The 24,102-nt window shown below is 37.1% G+C and overlaps 1 protein-coding gene across 1 annotated transcript in view; it reads right to left on the bottom strand.

The window, feature by feature from the left end:
• piezo1 (piezo-type mechanosensitive ion channel component 1) overlaps positions 1-21,240 on the bottom strand; it is an 86,109-nt gene extending 64,869 nt beyond the window's left edge. Inside the window, exon 1 of the mRNA XM_059359681.1 lies at positions 20,487-21,240. Within this exon, the coding sequence (XP_059215664.1) occupies positions 20,487-20,550 (64 nt within the window). The 5' untranslated portion in view covers positions 20,551-21,240. The remainder of the gene's footprint in view (positions 1-20,486) is intronic.
• Positions 21,241-24,102: the final 2,862 nt, after the last annotated feature.

Raw genomic sequence — 24,102 nt, 5'->3', positions numbered from 1 at the left:
TACAAACACACACACACACACACACACACACACAAACTCTCCCCTCTCTGTCTCTCTCTCTCTCTCTCTCTCTCTCTCTCTCTCTCTCTCTCTCTCTGTCTCTCTCTCTCTCTCTCTCTCTCTCTCTCTCTCTCTCTCTCTCTTCCTCTCTCTCTCTCTCTCGTTTTTACATGACTTGTACAATAACTGGAACTCAGACAAACTATGAATCACAGTGTTCTGTTATTTCCTCCTGTTGCTAAAGCATAAAACATATTGTCTGTAGACCACACCAGAGAGTCACAGTGAAAACAAACTCAAATCCAGGCAGACAAACGTTTGTTTTCTAGGTTGGTGAGGATAATAAAACAGGGATTCCTTTATATACATTGACCTTCTTTTACTTTTCATTCAATGCTGCACACTATTGTTAGAGTATGCAGCACTATAGAGCAGAAAGACATGAAATAGCGTTATTGTTTGGTGTCTTTTCTGATCTTCTTTATGAAGGCCAAAGGTTGATGTGGTGTAATCTGAAACACAACAGTAACTAACAGTAACCCAGCCCTGAAAACACACCAGTAAACTCCAGGATACAGCAGACTGGTGTCACGAACACGTCCCTTTCTCTTTGTCTCCCTGTTGGAGCTTTTCCTGTTCCTTACACTCACTATTCAACGCAAATTCCACCAAACACACACAAAGCCGAGGCGTCTGCAGCCCAGCATCCTGACAGATCTTCTCACGGCTGAGGCTTCCTCTCAGAAATCTCTGAAAAATATAATAAACTACATATCGTCACACTGTTAACCCTTTGGAGTTTGGGGCTATTTTGTTGGTTTTTGACTCCTTTTCATTCTGTCTGTATATAAACCACTTAAAAATCTTTACCATGTCTTGTTGATATCATTCTTTTCGGCACAACCTCACCTATATGACCTGATTATTAGTTTTTATTTTGACTTACTGGATCAACATTTTCATGACAAAAAATACACAAAAACACACACACAAAATTACAAGAACACACATAAAAACAAATTTTTTTTAAACATAAAAACACACAAAAAAACACACGGAAAACACATCCTTTTTTTTTTTTTTTTTTACAAAAACTTCCCACAAAATTACAAAAAACACACAAAAACAAACAAAAATTGATTTTATATTTTGTTTTCAGTGAATAAACATTTTCAAATTGATTTTGTTATAAGTGTGTTTAAAAGTGTTTAACAACTCTATTCAAAGATTTATGTATTTTAGATCATTATATATATATATATATATGTGTGTGTGTGTGTGTGTGTGTGTGTGTGTGTGTGTATATATATATTATATTATTATCTAGATGGTGATCAAGTAAAAAAAGATCAAATATTTATTTATTTATTTAGTTTTATATTTAATATATTTAGATAAAATTATCTAAAATACACAAATCTTTGAATAGAGTTGTTATATAATATATATATATATATATATATATATATATATATATATATATATGTATATATATATAAAAATAAGGGTTTCGGTGGACCAGCCCCCCTATGTTGGTACCTGAAAAAGAGGCAAAGAGGCAGATTGTTCTAATCCACACTGATCGCAAACTATCATATTATCTATTGTTTGCTTAGTTATTTTTTGTCCAATCCATCCATTCACAACATGTTAACAGACTAGGAAAATAAATTAAGGATGAGTACAGGTTTGGATTCAGGATTTGTATGATTTATCCCGATGCCTGGACCAGCCCTGATCCGGATCCTACATGTTGACTTTTCTCATAAAACTATGATTGTCAGCGCGCCACATTACTGTGTGTAACTACAGGACCAGAACACACACACACACACACACAGGACTCGCCGGGAGTTGAGGGGCTCCACCCTGATGTCCAGTTAATCATCAAACACACCCAGAATGAGGTCTGTGGACAGACATGATAACACTGTTCACCACCGCATGTATCTCTGCAGGACTCGGCCCTCTCTGTCCTGTTTCCTCTTCTAATATTCAGGCACTGAGAATCTATTATTGTGGCATTTGATGCAACCGGTAGTTTCGTATCTCTGTTGATTGGCAGGCTGTGGGAGGAAATGTCGCAGCGCCTCATTCCCGTGCTGTGATCTCTGTCTTGGTTTGTTTCGCTTCCTCTCAGCACATTCTCTCTGCTGAGGCCATTGAGGCAGTTTGCACACAGAGAGCAAGTCAGGAAGTCACTGTGGCTTTGCACTGATGAAACACGAACCAATCTTAATGTGCCAATCCAGAGAAATTAACTCACTTAAATGGTCATCTGAATTTACTTGAAGTGTAATCTGCAACACTTTTCAGTTGATATACGTATTATTCAGCAAGTCCACCAACCAATTCAACTTTTGTGATTTGTGTGATGTCCTTTTTTTCCGTTTGATTGTTTGATGGGTGCATGTCTCGGTTGGTTATTTATTTAATATTTATCTTTTTGCACTGACGGGAGAGCTGTGCCTCAATTTCGTTATGCTAAGATATTTTTTTATACTACCGTGCAATGACAACAAAGACTCATCACTTCATCATGTTGTGAAAAAAACAGCCAAAAAAAAGTGCCCTGTTGGACGCCCAAAAAGTTCAGTGCCCTTTATTGTGCCCTTCCAATAAGGAACACAGGATACAGTGTGATAATGAGTGCACTGAACTTGAGAAAGGGCCTTATAGCTGCCCTCTCTATGCAGTGGTGCCCCACGGCATTCATCTGGGGCCCTTTTTTTTATTTTTACCCCTGCCCTTGTTCTGTCTGAGTCCACCACTGCTCTAATATTACCCACAGGAGCATATCTTCAATGAGCAGCCCTGCCAGTGGTGATAGGAGAGGATATCAACACTTCCTCGCAGCTAAAGTCGCAGTTTTAAACATTTATTCAGCGCTGTGGAATGGTCTCAGTAAAGTAAAGTTAGGCCGAGGCAACAAAACTACTTGGTTACAAGTACAACTACTTGCCCTACAGGGGGTCGTGGGGGTAAACTACTTAACTACACAGCAGCTGGAAAGAGTAGGGATGAAATTACCGCTGCTAGGAGAACAGATTTGAATCCCAGGTGGAGCTGCTGAGAGTCCAAGATACATGATCACAATGAGTGGTCCGTCACATCAGAAGGACCCAAAAGTAATCGTTTTTCAAGGGAACAGTACACTCTAAAAAAGGATTCAGGAGGTTAGTTAGTATGACTTTAAAAAAATGAGCTTTTTCAGCATAAAAAATAAAAAAATTTACATGTCCATTGTTGTACTAAGTTGATAACTTATTTCAAGAATCAAATAAATCAAAATTAAAAATGAAGAAAGATGTCTTAACTCAGAAATATATTGATATTGGATAAGCATTTCTGCCTTCACTTAACAAGGAAAAGTATCAAGGTAATGAAACTTAATATTGTATTACAATATGTCTGACTTAAGTGAAATAAGTTACTTATACGCAATAAAATTGAGGTAACAATTTGCAAGACCTTTTTGAGTAGAAAGAAAGTAAAATAAAGCTGTTATAGCAACTTAAATAGAGTAATTTGACCACTTATTAACACTAAAACTTTGATTTTGAGTTGGTTCAACATTATGAAGCTTGTAGAGGACAAAACAAATAATGTTGGTTGTAACATTAACACATAGTATTTCATGGGAAATACTCAATAATGTCTTAGTTGGAATTACTTACAAAGATAAATGCAAATTGTTACAACATTTTTTTAAGTTGAGCCAGTGTAATTCTTTTAGAGTGTAGAGGTGTGAATCCAGAGAGGCCCCACGATATGATTTTATCCTGATACTTGAGTCACGATACGATGTTATTGTGATTTTAAGCATTTTGTGATATGGTGAGTATTGTGATACAATATATTGTGATTTAACTGTTTAACTGCATTTTGTGTCCATAGAATTACATTAAATCAAGAATTGTTTTGTCCAATCAAAGAAAATTCTCAGTCTATTCATCTCACTTCAGTCTTTTTATTTCTCCACAATGAGAGTCAAACCCACAGACTGACCAACAAAGTATTCAGTCAAACTGAACTGAACTAATATCAAACATGTATGGATGACAACAGCTGCAGCATTTTATCAAACTTTCACAAACAACAAGCTTCACTGCTCTCCATTTTTTGGAATGAAACATAAAAAAAGCCGAACTTTGCAGCACTATTTTGACAACTTCCCGACATGATATCCTGACACACATGGTGCCCATAGATTCCTTAGATACCAGTATCTCCAGTATATTACTAAAAGTGACACTATGGCCTCCAGAACTTGGCAGCCATGAATCAATATAATATTGCCACACAAAATATTGCAATACTATGCTGTATTGATTTCCCCCCACCTCTAATTCACAGAGTGAAATTACCTACAACTAGTCATTTTTGACACTGAATCACATATGGTCGCTATATGTGGCGCTCCACATCCAGACAAATATAAAACCAATTAAGTCACTAACAACACACTGACATAATGAAGAATCATCTCAGAGGTGGTGTGAGCCTTTAGGGATGACACCAGAAACATCATCTAACTCAACAAAGACAAACACCAATAAAAGCACCCATACGTCAGTCTGACGGCATTTGTCTGAAAGGATGATTTAACGCTGATTGTGAAATTTATGATGTGTCATGAGTGAAATGCTGTTCACCCTCTTCTGCTGTTTTTTTTCTTGGTGGGTTGGGCCGCGACATGAACCAGGTGCTCTCTTTGCTTTCACACTGATACTGTGAGCTTATCTGACTACAGACATTAAGTCTGATTAGAGCCTGAAACTGGAACAGATGTTGACTGCACACTCAGCATTACTCACGTTATCTCTTCATGTGTGTTTACATTCAGTTAGCCATTAATAGGAAGCTACATTTCCCTTTTAATGCATTAAATACAGATGATTAATTAAGGCCTTTAGAGGCTATCCTAGCATTTTCTTTGTGAGGGCAAAATGTCCTCACAACTACAAATGTCCTCACAATGTTCGTCTTCTGCCAAGGGTTGGCCCTCACAATTATATAAAGACAAACACACACACACACACACACACACAGGTATGAAAACAGAGCTGTAACAACACTCCTCCCAAATAGTTGGCCAGCATCTGAACAAGACAACAGATCTCTGTAATACTTTCAGTGGAAACAATTTCAAATCAGTTTCACCTGATGTCGACAGATGTGTGCAGTTGCCTTCATCACTTATTGGTAATGAATTGTATTAAGATGAATGTCCTACCTGAAATTCTTACTTATTCAATCTCATAAAATAGGACTATAGGGTTAATATGGAGGGGCAAGCCACCCATTTATATTAAATAAAGTCTCCCTCCAGACCAGGGAGCAACCTCCAGGTCTGAGCAGGGAGGCAAACCAGGAAGTGCCTTAAGCTGCATTCTACCAAAAATTTCAATACAACATTAGAAAACTTCTCATTTGATTTATTAACTCTAAAGAAAATAGGTGATAAAGAATCGTATGATTTGGGGCGTGGCTACCTTTGATTGACAGGTCACTAACAAGGCGAGCCATCCTCAGGAGAGAAGCAGAACAATGCGTATCCATGGCAACGTGTCAATAAAGTTATATATATTTTAAAAAAGGACTTTAGCGGTTTGGTCTCATAACTTTGACCATTTCACTGTATTTTCACTTAATGACACTTTATTTGAACATTTTGTTCAGTAAAAATGTCTTGTTCAGCGTTTGGTTGGACTAACAGACACTCCAAGGAGTGGCTGCTCAGTTTTCTGAGTTAAGTAACAAACATTTTGTTTTTCTCTAGCCAAAATGGACATCCCAGTTAATGCTACAGCTAATGCTAACATGAATTAGCAGAGATTTCTCAGCGACACCTCAGGTTGAGGTGTATAGAGGCTGTAGTCAATGATCAGATCCCTCTCCTCCTCTACAGTCCAAATATGGTCTGCTCCGCGTATCCAAAACAAGATGGCACCACAAGATGGTGACGAGTGTAACGCAAAACTCGATGCTTCCAACGGGCCACAAACCAGTGGGTGATGTCACGGTGACTACGTCCATTATTTATATACAGTCTATGGCTCCAGACTCATTTTAATGATTTAAAAACAAAATGAACTACATTTTACATGGTTTTCGCCACATAAAAGGTAAATTAAATACTTTGAATAGAGGCTGGGAGCACATCTTCTCTTCTACGCATGATGACATTGAGAAGATGCCACAAGAAACGTCTGTGAAAGAACTTTAAACCATCTTAGGGACGACTAACTACTACTTGAAGTTCCTCTGAGACTGTTACTATGCTAGGACACAAAATGGAAATGGACTTTTCAGATCAAGACCACCAAACTGAACCATGCAATTGCAAAAAACTTCCTTTTCAAGTTTTCTTCCACCCATGTCGTAAAACATTCCTAGCCTGACACTGTAGCAGTTGGACTAGTCCTGTCACAGATCCTGAATGTGGAATGAAATGAGCTGAACCTTTCAGTTGTAAAATATTATGTTGGAAGAGACAAATTGTAGCACTGTGTTTCGGCCTGTCACAATAATTACTATATCGTTCGATATATAAAATGGATACGATAGTTTTTTTCTGGACTCGATATACTGTTGTTTACATGCGTGTTTATTTACATAAGCCAGTCGCGCAGCTTCTTTCCCTCTCTTGTCACTCAACCTGCTCTCTGTGGGATTTCCCAAGCAGCAATTCCAGATGATTATATATTATTTATAAGATAAAACAATATAATACATAATGTTTATCTCAGTGCAAATTTTTGTTAACAGCCTGAGAGTCTATTTTATTAGTTTTGGTTGTAGTCTTTTTGTTTATGTTTTATTTATCGAGAATATTTTAACCCTTAATAGGGCACTCATTGAAATATTGCCAGAATGTGTAAAACATACGGACCCGGGGGAGGGGGGTAATATTTTGAGAAATACATTTGCGAGATTAAAGTGGCAAATCTACGAGAAAAAAAAGTGCAGATTTATCAGATTTGAAGTGGTGAATCTGCTAGAAAATACTCCCCCCAGGTTTGTATTTAGATTTTTATTCATACTTGGTGCTGATATGCCGTCATAGTCAAGTTCTCCTTGCGCAAGTCATTGAAGAATAACTCTTCCAAATACGGTTCTTCCACATTTCAATTCCAATGTTTAATATTCTTTAGAGATTTAAAAGTGCATTGCTGTGGAAAAGGATGTCCTTATTATGCTCTAATATCATTAGATCATCGGCATAAAATGGTCCGAAAAAGACAATCAAGGATACTATAGTTTATCGTGATAGTTTCTGGGGAAATATATCGTCCTAAAAAAATGTGTTATAATGACAGGCCTAATTGTGCCAACCACACTCAGATAGAGTCCTCACCAAAGCTCAGGAAGGACAACCAGTACAAAGGAAGATGAAAAAAGATCAAACAGTTCCCTCCAGAGTCATAAAAATCACATAGTGTGAGTACAGCAGGTTTTGACAGGCGCCTTCTTTTTGTTTGTCTGAGTTCCTTCCTTTTGTTTTGGGGAAAATTGTATTTCTGTGGTGGGCTGACAGACTTTATGGTGCCTTTAGGTGCAACTTGTAAATAAAGGGCAATACATCTACAGGCCAAAATGTTGGAAGCAACTTAAATTTTCTGTTCACAATGGCTTTCTTAAAAACCAGTATGGATTATTTGGATTTTTGGATGTGTTTACTGCATGATCAGACTTTACCTTTATTGAATTGAACCATTTTCCTCCATTGACCTTTAGGTAAACATTGATGTTGCCAGCCCATTGCTGAATAAATGTTAACAAAAGAAAATAGGTGCTTAGTTTTAGGGTTGAGACGATTTGGAAGAGTCACAACTTCAGTTCAAAAGTAATAAAACAAACCACAGCTTGCATTATTCACTCTAGCTCTTTGGCTTCTGAGAGTTTGGATACAAAAATCCCAATAAATCTCAGCTGTGTTCATATCTCTGACAAACTACCACAGAAATGGCTAAAATTGAAGCAGCTGAGTAAAGAAACAAGAGATTTATACATTAAGGAAATAAGTATACACAAAGTTAAGCAATAAAACCCCAAAGACCTGGTAATTATAGTAAAAATGTGTTCTAATAAGTGACTTTATATAATAATCACAAAGTATTGCAAAGTATAGCAATGAAACTATGATCTTTTTTTGTACAAATTTGATCTTGCTTCCAAACTTTTGGCCTGTAGTGTATTTAAAAGCAATGCAGAATGTCGAGAGCCTTACTGAATTATAGACATTATTTGTATACCTTGGATTGTCGTCTGAAACATTTTGTTTCCTTTACACAATTAAAGACATTTCCACCATGAACTAATGCAGAAAAAGCACAAATTGAGTACTGGCACTTGTTTTTTCCACTTCAAGCTCTATTTATCACTTCTTTTCTTTGCCTCTGATCACTGTTTCTTGGTTGGAATGGTTTTAAACTGTTGCATGCCAAGATCTTAAGGCATCTCTGTGTTTCCTATGCCACTAACCATGGAGTGAACCTTCAACGTGGTTAAAATCCGCCATCTTCGTGTTCTCATGTTGGACTACAGTAAATCACTATCACCTCTAGTAGTATTACAGGAGAAGACGGGCCGGGACGAGATGGTTTGTGTTCCTATTTCTGTTGATATCAGTTGATAATGTTCATTTCTTATGTCTTAATCCATTTAGGCCTAAAACGCCTGGAAAAAATGCCTGGAAAACCTCTGGGCGATTTTAAAATAACCCCCTAAAACCTGAAAAAAGCTGAAAAAAAAAGTTTTTCTGGAAATTCAACAGAAGTGTCAACGCTTCCTACTAAAAAATAGATTTTTCAGCCTCTGTAGCAGATAGAAATTAAATTCAAAAAGTATTTGAGAGCTAACACCCGTTATATCTAAGCTCCCTCCATTATAGTCGTCTTCCACCATGATTTCAAAGTTCTGGAAAAGTCCCATATTGCATTGCGACACTCCACATGTATTCTGATGCATTTCATTAGCCAAGAGACCGAAAATAGGTGGAAAAAACTACAAATACTACAAAACGACGTATCCGCTCTCCTGGCTTTAATGGTAGAATAACACAACAGTGCCCCTGGTTTTAATGGTAGAAATGCGGTAATGCTTTCCCGCCTTAAATGGGTTAAAGTTCTCACCATATTTTACACATTGTACCTTTAAGGACTTGTTGCTCTGACCACAGCTCCAAAATATCCAAACCTGCTCCATTCTAATGTAGATAACTGAGTGACTCATGTACAAAGAACGGGCTCCAGAACTGAGTTTTTATTAACATCAATAGTAGAAGTCCGCCCTCTACCTAGAAGAGTATTGTGGCTCTGTGTTAGTGATGCACAGTTAAATGTACCAGTAGAATGGTAGCATTACATCTACACTGTGTCTGTGTTGGAGAACTCCGATATTAGGCTTTTAGAAGACGCAAAAGTGGCGTTGCGTCTTCCCTTTTTATTCTGCGTTTAGACAATCGTTTTCGGGAGGAAATTTGCTGCATACGAAGACGCTAAAGTGTGTGAATGTGATTGGGTATGCATGCCAGGCGGCATCACTTAAAGCGATAAGAGCATCTTTGGGCATGTGGAAGTTTTCACGCCACACATTTTCATCAGCTACTCCTTCCACAAAGTTCTCCACCATCACTAGATCTCCCAGGTGCATTGGTGCATCCTAACTGTGATAGAGTTAATTACAGATCCTTCTCTGTTCACTAATACTATCTGTACATATCCTGTACATTTGGTGGAAAGACTCCTGTAAGTTTATTAGAGCTGCCAGAGCAGCTTGGAGGTCCGACGCATGGAAATAATCCCACGTTTGTTTATTTTCCTGTACTGGAGCATGTATGTGACGTAAACACGTAAGTGACGTGAGCAGATCTGAGCAGAGTTTTGCGACTTGGCAGTGTAGACGACACGCTACGGTGGAGTGGATTCAACTTTTCCACTTTCACACTTCCACAGATTTTTGCGTTTTTAAGCCCCAAAAACGTCTTCACCGTCTAAACGAAAGGCACTTCCGATAAAATATTTTGTTGTTTTTACCCGCAAGCGTCTTCATGTAAACGGGGCCTTAGTCGGACTAACACGTTTACACACACTTCAGTTATCCAGTGATAGTTGTCGGTTTTTTCAAGTTTCATGTAAACGGTCTGACTGAGAAGATTCACAGCTCACAGCAAGTTATTCTCCACTCACTCTACCACAGGGAACCATCTACAGTTCATTGGCAACTCACCAACTCTACATGATTTGGTTCCTCTGTGACAAGAAACATGATATCAGCAGCTGATACCAATCTAAAGCCAGTCCATCCATACAACCGCCAGTATGTAGTACAAGTATATTCATATAAAACTGCCTCAGTAAGCCAATAAAATTGAAAAGCATTTGACGCTGGTCCATCTTTTCAAGTTTTTCCCCGTGCTGTAAAGTGAGCTTCTATGCATTTCACATGTCAGAGAAGTTCTGGAAGAGGAAACTGATCCACTATTTTTATATTCTGTGGAAATTTTGAGTTGTCAGACTGTTCTGAGGCAGCCAGTGTCTTTAAAAGTGTTTGGCAAGCAATTTGGAAGTGAAGCTGAGTGAAATAGAAGACATTCTTTCATGTTAACACGCCTGTGAGAGAATCCTGCTAACCTCTGATTGTTCCCCCCTTCAGTGTGATTTAACAGCTTTTGTCAGGGTTTACATATGTTTACATGACATCTACGTTTCCCAGAAAAGTCACCGTTGTGGTCACATATTCCATGAGTTCATGCTCTGCTGCAGACAGGCCAGCAGGGCCTTGGAGCAGATACTGTCCTGGCTCTGAACCCCCCTAATGTGCCACACTCTCAGCACATTGGCTCAAACATGTAAAAGCACGTCTTCACCAGACGCCAGCACTTCGGAAAATCTGACTTCACACTTCAAAGTCGAGAAATGGTTGTTGGAGTTTAACAATCAGAAGAGCTGCAGCACAGATTATCCGATCCTCGCCGTCCTTTTCTGTCTAAAAAGAGGAAGAACTCCTGCACCATCTGCTCTCTCTCCTCTCCGCTCCCTCCCACACTCCCCACAGCTCTCACACACACCATGGGTATTTCTCACTGAGCCATGAAGTCTTGTTAAACTGCTCTGATGTGGAATGGCTCTGACTCATTGGCTTAGCAACACTCGTACACAACAGGCTGCACACAACACTGGGCTGCTTCTACTTTTAATGTGATATGAGGAATGCTGATCCCAGAGTTTTACCTTCGGATACACAAACTCAAATTGCGGCCCTCGTGACAATTTTGTGGCCCTCACCTTGATATGAAAGTTTAATGTGAGTTTTATATGAATGTCTCTTTACCGTGTTGTGTGTGGAAGGTCCCTTTATTGCTCCAGCTGGAGCTTTGTTTCACTTGTTTCTATGACGACGTTAATCTTTATCTGCCGTGTTGTTGTTACCGGAAGAAGTGGAAATCTTTTTTTGGTAATTTTGTGTCTTTTTTTTTTTTTTTTAGTAATTTTGTGTCTTTTTTTTTTAGTAATTGTGTGTCTTTTTTGGTAATTTTGTGTCTTTTTTAAGTAATTTAGTTTTTTTCTGTCATTTTGTGTCTTTTTTGGTAATTTTGTGTCTTTTTTTGGTCAATTTGTGTCTTTTTCTGGTCAATTTGTATCTTTTTTAAGTCATTTAGTTTTTTTCTGTCATTTTGTGTCTTTTTTTAGTAATTTTGTGTCTTTTTTTGGTCATTTTGATACTGCCTCCAGCGGCCTGGTCTAAAGACACTGTTACTACACATTTCTTCTTAGTTGTTAGTGTTATTGTAACAGTGACTATGAACCCAGATTTACTGTGGTTGCACAGTGGTGTAGTGGTTAGCACTTTCGTCGTGTCAGCGTGCTCCGGGTCCTCCGGCTTCCTCCCACAGTCCAGAGACATGCAGCTTAATTTGATTTGCCCGTAGGAGTGAATGAGAGCGTGCATGGTTGTGTCAGCCCTGTGATAGTCTGGTGACTTGTTTAGGATATGACCCGCCTCTTGACTTGCCTTCAGCCCTCCTCAACATGAGTTCAGATCAGCGGTTAATAAAACCAAAAGCCTCAAGCCTCTGGATTATGAAATCATTTTCTTTCAATTTAACTCCATCAAATCCCCGGGGTCTGTCTGAAACCACAGTTGCATTCTTATGCCAACACAGTGTCTTTACGCAGGGTTTCCAGTGTAACAAAGCAGGTTTAGATTTACCTAAAGGGGCTTTCCGTCAGAAATCATTTGTACAAAGTTTTCCTACATGTTAGCTGATGTGAGAGGAGACAGGGTCCATCAAAGTTGACCCCATGGAATAAGCTGCTAAAGAGGCTCATAACCTCGGTTCAAGTGGAAAACTGAACGAGTAATAGAAGGATAAAGTACGAGCAAATGTTACTGATGTGACATTTTGCAGCAGAGTGTTGGAGTGTAAGGACCTAAATTGCACGAAATGTGGCTAAATTGATTTAAGATACTTTTTTACCTACTGCAATTGCACTTTATAATGACTCCCCTTTTAGTAAGGACAGAAGAACATTTAAGCTGCTTATACTGTATGTATATATCAAACTGTATTTTTTGCACATGTGTATTTGCACACCTGTATATTTGCACACTTGCTGTAACTGTTATCTATGAGTAACAGCTACTAATGCACATTGACCATCCATTCAACTTTTTCTATCCTAGGCTATGTATTGTGGCCTCATGTTTTGTATCTGTGGAATATGTATGTATACATGTGTTGTGTTGTGTTGTGTTGTGTTGTGTGTATGTTGGCTGCTGGAACACCTAAATTTATCTTCTGGGATGAATAAAGTATATCTTATCTTATCTTATCTTATCTTATCTTATCTTATCTTATCTTAAAAGGGGGCACCTTGAAGACACGTGCAAAAGTAAGTGAACTGGGTTGAAAAAGAGACGTTCTGGACATAATGTGCAGAAAAGCCACACCACAGCTGTGAGCTCATCAGATCAGGCAGCAGTGTTTGGGCTGTCAGTCACTGGGGGTCCACAAAGTGGAAAAACTGGTTTTGGCAGTCTCCCTGGTGTCTGATGCAGCACCTTCCATCACAACCATCCAGTCTCCTCCTGAAGACGCTACAGCAGAGAGCCGGCGCCAACAAGAGGATTAACAGTGTCACAGACAGTCCAAGTGAACGGTCAAACAGTTATGTTGTTAAAGAAACTTTCCATTCGTTTCAGGTTTCTCATGGCTTGAGAAAATCAGACTCAACTGGCCTGCAGTCTGCATGTTGTGCAAAGGTGACTCAGGTCTGACAAATGAGGTGTTTAAAGAAGAACTGGGAAGCATGACAGAAACAACAACCAGGCAGCTGATCAGAGTTCAGACTAGCTTCCAATGCAATAAGACTGAAAGTTGAAGCAGAGCTGAAATCATTGATCAGAAGAGGTGCTGGAGCCTCAGCCACTCCGATTGTACCAGTTATTATAAAAAAGAAAGAAAAGACGACTCTGGAGCCTGTAAGGATTTGTGCTTGGACTGATTATTACCCCCATGTTTCACACTGATGATCTGCTCACTGGCTTGGAAAAAAATCATTAATCTCAAACAAGCCTACCACCATGTGGAAGGTTGTCTTTGTTATGAGCGCTGCTGCTGAAATTTAGCATAATCATAAATGTCATCTGCTCTCGTGTACAGCCGAAACACATGGAGGCTCGGACGTGGCGCGACCACAACACGTCTGTCTGCAGCTGCATGAACGATTCATTATGATATAGCTGGGTTTCAGTCACGTGATTATGATGACGTGCAAAGGCAGGGCGATTTCAAATGGAGGGCAGGAAGTAAAAATAGTTAGCCTAAACATGGAGGAAACCATAGCCTGCACGATAGCCTGCTAATGTTAGCACGCTAACTCGCCTGTGTCAATCACATTGCTGTTAAACAAATCAAATAAATGAATGATACACGTTTAAGTTGGTCTCTCTAAACAGCACGAGTTGGTCTTGGTCTCACTAGCCCGCTAATGTTAGCACACAATCGATCGCCCGCTAACGTTAGCAAGCTAGCTTGCCCGTATCAATCACATTGCAGTCACATCTTGTTGGTGAGATAGCCCAGCCCCCAGCCCCTGACCAAGCGCTTTTTCGGTTCAAGACCAGCAAAGAGTTGTTGCCGCTGTGAAACCAGTTTTCCCGGCCGGGAGCCGGTTCTTTGGTGGTGGAAAACCAAAGAACCGCTCGCAATTGGGCACCGGGCGGAAAAGCCCTGGTAAATCCACTTTCTATGGCGTTGCTCAGTTAGCTTTTTACATTTCTCACCTTTGTGGACTACAACATTTGGTATTCTAACCAACAACCGAAGCAACTCTCAGCCAGGCTCGGAAACAAGATGCTAGTGTGCTGACTGAGTCTGTGTGTTTGTGTTTTGAGCTAAGCTAGAGCCGAGAACTTTCAGCTTACAGATCTATGATTTATATGTTATTTCCAAGAGGACATTATTACCAATAAACAGAGCAGGTGATATGAAGCCAAACTGCTTTCACTGATCTAACAAGCACAGCATCTATACACTCAAACACAGTAAGTGGTGGTAGGTTTGTGATCCACCAATAATCACAGAGAAGCAGAACAAACCATCCCGTGACTATAGAGCCAAATATGTTTCTTTTCTGGAAAATTTTCACAAGTTCAGAGGAAGACAACACGATTGCAACTTATAAAAAAACATGTTTCGCAAGGATTCAGGGAGGAATTCTTACACAACTTTGAAATAACAAATGATTCATCTATTCATCACTGGATAATAGGTATTACTTAATGCCAAAGTACCTTTATGATACACTTTACCAGAGAATGTAAATGAACATTTGAAGAGTCAGAACTGTTATTTGTCCATTGTGTTAACAAGAGAGATGTCAGTTAGATCTTGTTAAGTCAGAGTTATGGGATATAAAATCATCTACAGTCATGGAAAAATGATTAGACCATTGTTTTCTTCAATAACAACAAAAATAGCTGATAAGAGTTGAATTTAAGAGCTGATATCTAGACATTTTTCCGTGGATTTCTTGATAATGATTTTGGTTATTATCAAGAAAACCATGGAAAATGACTAGATACAAACAAACAAATGTACCTTTAGTTGTACCAGGCATTACAATGAACAAGAAATTGAAGAAAACAATGGTGGTCTAATATTTTTTTCCATGATTTTGCTCAATACATCCGAGCCTTTCTTACCCTAAGGTTTGAACAACAGGTTATAAACTTTTAGTCGTGAGAAGCAAGTAATTATCGGTTATCGTCATTGGTTGTAAAAAAAAAATCCATATCATGCATCCCAAGAGATTGTCTCACACAAACAACAAGCCCAGGCTGAGAGACACATAACTAATCAGTCTCATTGTCTCCATGCATGTCCTGATGTTTATGGGTGTAGCCTGTTCATTAAGTGGGGAGGAGTAAATATATATATATATATATATATATATATATAACATGAAAAATATGACAAATAAGGTTTGGCAAGATGTCAAATGGTGTAACCACAAAAAATGATAAATATTAAATACTTCATCCGCCTACATGGTATTTAAGTGGACTTATACATATAATTACTATAATTTTAAAAAACACTTAACACTTAACACTTAAAAAACTTTTTTTTTAGTATTTCTACTTTGTCAATATTGAGTAGAACATATTCTAAATGCAACCATTTTTTTCAAAAGTTTTGACAAATTATGTACAAAAATGTATTATATACCATAGTGTTGCAATGTAAACTTGGATTGTATTTTTTCTCATTTTAGTTCACATTTATTTCCCTGTATATAATCAGATTTTTATGGGGAAAAAATGACGGGTTACACCAACTGACACTGCGTCACTGACCCATATGTCATATATTGTGATTTATGTACTCATAATAACACCTATTTGAAGAGTTGCTAGAGGACACACTTGCTTTTTAGGTTCAATAAAGAATCGTCTTCCTCTGATTAATGTTGTTGAAGATGTATGTTGTTAATGCACAACAGATAAAACATCCACAGCTCCTCTCTCTGTTGTCTCAAAATGCCTTTGAAATTATTTACTCCCTGTCTAAAATAGCTCTAAAACAATAGCCGTAACTAGCGGGAAAAATGCTCCATAAGTGTGTCAGAGAACAGGAAGGAAAGGAAGCTGGAGTCACACCTTGTTGGCTCAGCTCGGATCAGTGTTATAACAGCTCAGATCAGTGTTATAACAGCTACGAGCTGCCAGTTATCACTGGAATTCCCTGGTTCATGTAAACTGGCTCGGCGCCATCAGCTGTGAATTAACGTGAGTGATGACGTAAAGCAGTCACAGTTCGTCTCACGTCCACATAAAAGCTGCTTTGTTGCAACGTGCACACAGTTGTTGTGGGGCAGAAACTGGAATATAAAGCCACTGAGTCACTATGCTGACAAATATGACTTATGTTGGTTCACACTAGAGGTGTGAATCAGCGTATCTGCCCCACGGTACGATTTTATCCCGATACTTGAGTCACGATATGATATTATAGCGATTTTAAGCATTTTGCGATATGGTGAGTATTGTGATATATTGAGATTTAACTGTTGTACTGCAGTTTGTGTCCACAAAATTAAATTAAATCAAGAATTGTTTTGTCAAATAAGAGAAAATTTTCAGTTCTGAACTGTGAGGCAGCCATGTGTGTAAAGAGGAGACTTGTGGGATTATTATCCTAATATTCCATGTTATATGTTATATTTGCAACCTGTATTCATATTTGCAACACTTAAAATTCTGTGTTTTGAAACATAAATTTCAAGATCAGATTTTATGTTTCCTTAGTTTATTTTGGGTTTCAAAATTTTGTTCAAGTAAGTCAAAGTTAAAAATTAATTATCAGGACGTATAGGTGAGGTAATGCTGAAAAACCTGATACCAACATGGCATGGTAAAGATTTTTTAACATATTTTTTAACAGACATAGGAGATTATTTCAGATGGTTAAAGATGGGCTAACTGAATCCAGCTTTCCAGTGATACCCAAATTATGCAATTCCATTTTAATGTATGAGAAAACAATGTGGGTTTTTCCTTGCATTACATGGTTTCAACTTCAGTCAACATGTATGTGAAGAGGAGACTTGTGGGAACCCAGAGAGCCACACTGGAAAAAAAATCTGTTTAATTTGCGGTAAAATACCGGCAGCTGTGGTTGCCAGAACTTCACCGTAAAAATTTAAGTGAGTGGGTTTTCTACTGTAAATTTAAATGTAAATATCAGCAAACACTGTAAATTAGACTGAAAAGTCCCTTTATTTTTTAGTGTAACTGTGTCCTTGTGACAATATGGCATTTCTCCATTAATTTTACATGAAAATTTTATATTTTTACACTAAAACTGTGTGTTTTCTACAGTTTTTCAAAATTGTACAGGCTACTATTCCTTGATTCACGGTAATTAAAAGTGTCTACTACGTTGACATGCAATTTTTTATTTTACGCCCTATTTCTCATGCAGTTTGACAGTTTTACTGTAATTTCTACAAACTTTTTTACAGTGCAGAGGACCGATTTGAAGGTGGATAAGTCAGGTTTTCCGCTTGCTAAAAAATGTATCTCAGCCCATTCCCCAGAAGATGTCATGACGATGGATTGCTTAGAGTTTCTAGTTTCATATGATGTATTTTCCTTCTCTGTAGTCTTAAAATTTAATCTGCTAAAGCCGCTGAAAATAATAAGCAGAAAAGTCCAACAGAGCTTTGGTTAATGTGCTCAAAGAATCATAATGTTACACCTGATGTCTGCCCACATGGAACACAGATTTTTTCCATTGGATTTTGGATAATTAGCTCTGTGGCAAAAGTTTATGATGCTTACACTTTGTGTGCAGCAGGATAGGCTTCACAAATAAAGACCACTATTAGAAAGAAAAATGTCTGTCTTTTGGACACATTTTGGTTTTAGGGAAGACGACACCAAAAAAAAGAAGAAGTGAAATGTTTGCAAGAAATGCAGGTTATTTATGTTCTACTGTTTCTAGAGAAGTTGATTTCTACCGTCTAAAATGTGAAGTTTTCATTTGAAGCGATGCCTTGATTTCATTTCGAAATATTCAATAAATAACCACAAAATAGTTAATCTTTGTATTTCCTTTAAAGAAACACACAGATGAATTCTTTAAAGTCACAAAGATATGAAGTCTTTCAAGAGAAAAAACATCCCAGCTTTAATAATTGAGCATATTTACAGTAGAGACCATGTCAGTGAACTATGAGGGCAGAAAATAAAATAAATAAATAACTGCTCATATCGCCCAGCCCTAATCTACCAACAAAACCAATTGGATTTTGGATTATTGCAGAAATTAGTGGTCGACTGTGGTGCTGAAAACAAGTATTTCCAGCATCCTGGGCTTTTTCCTATTGGGCCTTTCAGTTGTCATAATAATTCAAAAAGACACCTGGAAAACAACAACCTTTGGCCCTACCACACTTAAAGGAATGGAGAGCAAATTTTACAACATGGTCTCACAGGAATCCGTGATTTGCTTAACTCAAAATCCGTGGACAGTCATATCCCGTGGCTATTCCAACATACAAAGTGATTATGTACATTCACTGAGTGAATATTTAGAAAATAAAACATATATTTCTCGCTAGAAATGTGATCAAAATCCATATTTATGCAGAAACTAAGTCAAAATATTGATTTTTTCACTAAAAATGAGAGAACTGTCCGCCATGTTTTTTGTTCTGACCGCCGGAACCTTGAAAGTCACATGACTTGGAACAAACCAATAGGAAAAAATATCCATGGAATAACCACGGGATATGACTGTCATTAACTTGCATTGTAGCCAAATCCGTGTCAGTTTCACGGAAATTTGAGTGATTCCGTGGCTATTCCACGGATTTTGAGTTAAGCGAATCTGTGGCTATTTCACGGATTCCTGTGAGACCAGGTTCAAACTCTCGTTTGAGTAAAGCTTTAAGTCTGCAGGTAACATGATCAAATTAAACTAGAAATGCAAGAAAAAGACTATTATCAAAGGGGGGAAATGTTAGCCTCTAATTACTGATCCAATTACCTTGACTCAGATTGTTGTCATAGCAACAGACAGACAATAACTCAAAAGAAGACATTAACAGGTATTAGAAGAAATGCTGCTGACAGGATGACAGCCCACCACAACAATAAACCACAAACCCCCCCAAAATGTTTCCGGTTGATAGAACACTGAGAGGATCTTACATCCTCATTATTTATTACAGTTTGGCTTTGGGCAAGACTCAACACATCCTTTACCTTATCTAACTGAAAAATCAGTCAAAGGAAGTTACGCATGACCAGTAAATAGACTCTGGGTGATAATTAATTCATTTCGATTCCAACAACAAAGATCACTTCATGCATTTGGGGTTTTTTTTTGCAGTGGTGGAAGAAGTATTTAGATCTCTTACTGCAGTAAAAGTACTAATACCTCACTGTGAAATTACTCCACTACAAGTAAAAGTCCTGCATTCAAAACTTACTGAAGTAAAAGTAGAAAAGTATCAGAAAATGTACTTAAAGTATCAAAAGAAAAAGTACTCCTTGTGCAGAATGCTCCCACTCAGACTGTTATATATATATATATATATATATATATATGTATATTATGTATGTATATTGCTGATGTTAACTACTTAATATTCAGTTATGCAGGTTTTTTTTAAAAAAGTCTGTCCCTTCTATGTTAAATCTTGACCTGAAAAGTAACTAAAGTTGGCAGCTAAATGTAGTGGAGTAAAAGTAAAGTAAAGTCCAATTTTTATATATATATATTCGAGATTGGATTATTATTATTATTGATGCATTTATGTAAGCAGTGTTTGAATCTTCTCAAGGTATGGCTCATTTAAACTACTTAATATACAGTTAGGAGGTTTAATTAAAAAAAAAAGTCTCATCACGTTTAAATACAGCCTATCGTGTTTTTATGTTAAATATGGACCTGAAAAGTCATAAAAAGACAGAAAAAGTACAATATTTGCCTCTAAATGTAGTGGAGTAGAAGTATAAAGTTACATTAAATGGAAATACCAAAGCACAAGTACAGTACTTGAGCAAATGTACTTGGTCTGCTGTTTTTTTTTTCTTTTTTTCTCACTATCATATTTCACATCAACGTAGCAGCATGGGAGGCGACACCACAACAACACACAGACACACACTAACTCTATTTATTTAGTTTAAAGATATATAAACTCCCCGGGCAGATACATGTGCTGCTGCTGGTGAACACACAGGAAAGTCACGTTGTCTAGACTTTAATTCCTGTAATTTCGCATCAAAGAAATGCCAAATAAATTGAAAAAAAAGTTGTGAAAAGCGATATTTTCCCCTCCAGCTGCTGCGCCTGCAGTCCGTCAGTCACTCTGTCAGAAAGTTAGTTTCCACCCAGTGAGAGTTTAGAAGTTACACACGCTTAGAAGTTGATTTCTACAGAAAGTAAAAGTTAAAAAGCTTACCTGTTAACAGCACGGTGGGGATCAGAAAGCAGTAGAAGAGCCAGACAACCACCTGAAGATCCATTTCAGCTGATCAATACTCCGCTTCGATGATCATATATAATAATAAATATCACTGAATGGCTCCGATCGGGCTGTTTAAACACTTTATCGCTAACTTATCCGCCTCCATGGTCGCTGATCGATTAAATATGACAGAGAAATGTACAGATCGTTATTCCGACACTCGCTCATGATGTTCCATCCAAAAAAAAAAGAGGAAAAACACGCGAAAACTTTAGTGGAAAAATCCACAAACAAACTGCTCCGATTAGTCGAGTGTAAATGTTCTCCTTGTGTGATTCAAGTTCAGACGGCGGGAGTTAAAAAAAAGAAAGAACCCGACTCGTTTTCAGTGAAGTAATCCAAGAGGAAGAAAGGTTTTTGTTGCATGTGTTCCTTCGGCGGGGCCCAGAACAGTGTTGTAGGTGGAAAATGTGATTCACAGGCAAGTCAGTCCCAATCTGGGCGTTCATAGAGGAGCTATTCTCTCTCCACAGAGCTGCTGCTGCTGCTGCTGTCACCTCTCTGACACACAGGCAGGAAAACAGGCAAAGGCTTTCTGAGCACACACACACTTCGTTTCAGTCAACTCTGCACAGCTTCTCTCTCTGCTGCTGCACTGCTTTACAAACCATGCATCCATTAACCCTCTGGAGTCTCCAAAAGCTCCAAATCATGACTTGTTGATGACATCCAGACTAGAAAACAAAGCAGCGTGGAGCCCTACTGTAAATTTACCTCTAAAGTTCTGGCTGTAAACTCCATGAGGCCAGTTTCAGTTTGATGATGATATACCAAGTAAAACTGGAGACAAGCTCAAATAGATTTATATTTGCAACCTTTGTTCACATTTGCAGCTTTTAAAATTCTTTATTGAGCATGATAGTGTTTTGAAAGTTGAAAAAAAAGACTCAAAATCTCATTTTATGTTGGACTAAAGGACTAAAAAGACACAAAATGACCAAAAAAAAAAGACACAAAATGACTAAAAAAAGACACAAAATGACCAAAGAAAGACAAAAAAGACACAAAATGACTAAAAAAGGCACAAAATTACCAAAAAAATGACACAAAATGACAAAAAAAGACACATAATGACTAAAAAAGACACAACATGACTAAAAAAAGACACAAAATGCCCCAAAAAAGACACAAAATGACTAAAAAAAGACACAACAACAGACACAAAATGATCAAAAAAACACAAAAAGACTTACAAATACACAAAATGACCAAAATTGTTACGCTAAACACAAAAGACACAAATAAAATAGAGTCACACTAGAATAAAAACCAGAGTTGGATGACAGGATCACACACAATCACAAGATCACATTTATGTTGGTTTTTCTTTTTTCTTTTTGGTTCAAAATGTTGATCCATTAAGTCAGAATAAAAAATCAATTATTATTATTAGGTCATATAGGTGAGGTTGTGCTGAAAAAAGTATACCAACATGGCATTTAAACATTTTAAGTGGTGTATACAGGCAGCATGGAAAGGATTCAAAAGTGGACTAAATAGCCCAAGACTCCATAGAGTTAACAAGCCTAAAACAGTGTGTGCTCAGCAAAGAAGATACTTGAAAAACACTGATGTGAAGCCTATTTGTTGTTATTACTGTAGTTTAAAATGTGTTGCCTGTTTATTGGTTACAGTCAAGTCTGTCTCCAAGCCAAACCACTACATACCCTGTAACTGAGCTATCTGACGCCGAAATAATAAATGACATTGTGTAAATCTGTGGCGCCCCCTATTGAACAAATACTGTAAAAACATGGAGCAAGTGAAGGCAACACTGTAGCAGTGGTTGCATGCACTCAAAAAAATAACTCATTGGATGAACTCAATTAAATTGTGGGCAGAATTTCCATCCAAAAATATATGTAGCCCCAACTCAAAACAAGCGCATATAGATGCAATATAATGTATTTGAGTTAATGTAACTCAATTTTTTACATTTGGTTGAACTCAAATTAAAAACATGTATGTATTGTATTTAAATTGAGTTACATCAACTAATTTATGTCAAGGACTGCTAAAATAAAGAAATTGTGTTCGTTCAACCTAAAAACATAGAATTGGAAATTAAAGACCGATGAACAGATAAACAATGCAGTCTACAGATTTTAGAAGCCTTAAAATGTAATCTGTAAAATAACATTAATAATAACATTCCTTATTAAACTTCAGCACCTGAAAACACATATGTGTGGAAAGAAGCTCATGAGGCTCTGTGAGGGGCCGTAGAGACCATAATCCATTCTTACCTCTCACATTCACAAATTTACCTCTCATACACAATTTTATCTTTGCATATAATTTTACATCTCACATTCACAGTTTTACCTCTCACATTCACACACACACACACACACACACACACACACACACACACACACACACACACACACACACATATATATATATATATATATAAATAATTTTTCTCACTTTAAAATGTACTAAACACCATATCTCTAACAAAAATGTACTGTAATATTTAATGGTTAAAATCTTTAATTTATGCAGCATTTATGGATTATTTTCTTGTCAATTAAATGGCAGAACAGCATTTCCTTTGATTTAAAAAAAAAAAATTTAAGGTAAAATATGAAATAAAATGACAATCTTAAATGTGAAATCAACAGTGCTAATATCATTTTACCGTTATATTAGAAAAAGTTGCACCGTATTTATTACGGTAAAGTTCTGACAACCACAGCTGTTGTTTTTTTTTACCATAAAAACAACAGTTGTTTTTTTTTACAGTGCATTTGTTTTTTTAAATATACACTCTAAATTCTAATTTTGATGTTCTGTTTGTATTTATGTTTACACTGTGTCCAAGCTTTGTTGGAATCTGGACTCTTGTTTCTTATATGAATGCTGTGAATGGTGACTTAAACTATGTCACACTACTTTGATCTTTTATTCTTGTATCATTTGCTTCCAGAGTAAAAATCTAATATGTTAAATACGTCAACTTTAAGGAAATGAACATAATAAAGGTAAATTAATAAAGAGAGCAACAATAGCTTGTTGACGGCTTGTTGTGTGTCTGTGATCATGATGATTAATCATGTGCTTCAGTTTCAGTTTCAGCCTGAAGTAATTACACTGGGGAATAATTAATGTCTTTAACAAAAGACAAAAGATACAAAGATTTATATGTATTCAATTTTGACACTTAAATAGCTCAAATTATATGACATTTAAATCTTTAATTAAATTGGGTGCAATAAAAATGATTATTAACATATTAACATCAGCTAAAGTTTTATATAATACATCATGTATTGATGTGATTATTTCCAGTGGGATGTAACTAAGTACATTTACTCAAGTACTGTACTTAAGTATAATGTTGAGGTACTTGTACTTTACTGGAGTATTTCCATTTTATGTAACTTTATACTTCTACCCCACTACATTTTGAGGCAAATATTGGACTTTTTACTCCACTACATTTAGCTGTAGTGGAGTAATTTGTCAATTTAAAGTGATTAAACTTCATAACAATATATTAAGTAGTTAAAATGAGCCCTGTCTTTGCAAAATGAATTTAAAAATT

This window comes from Centropristis striata, chromosome 20, assembly GCF_030273125.1.
Source record: "Centropristis striata isolate RG_2023a ecotype Rhode Island chromosome 20, C.striata_1.0, whole genome shotgun sequence".
NCBI classification, from domain to species: domain Eukaryota; kingdom Metazoa; phylum Chordata; class Actinopteri; order Perciformes; family Serranidae; genus Centropristis; species Centropristis striata.
Note: the sequence above shows the minus strand (reverse complement) of the source record. Positions and strands in the feature narration are given on the sequence as shown.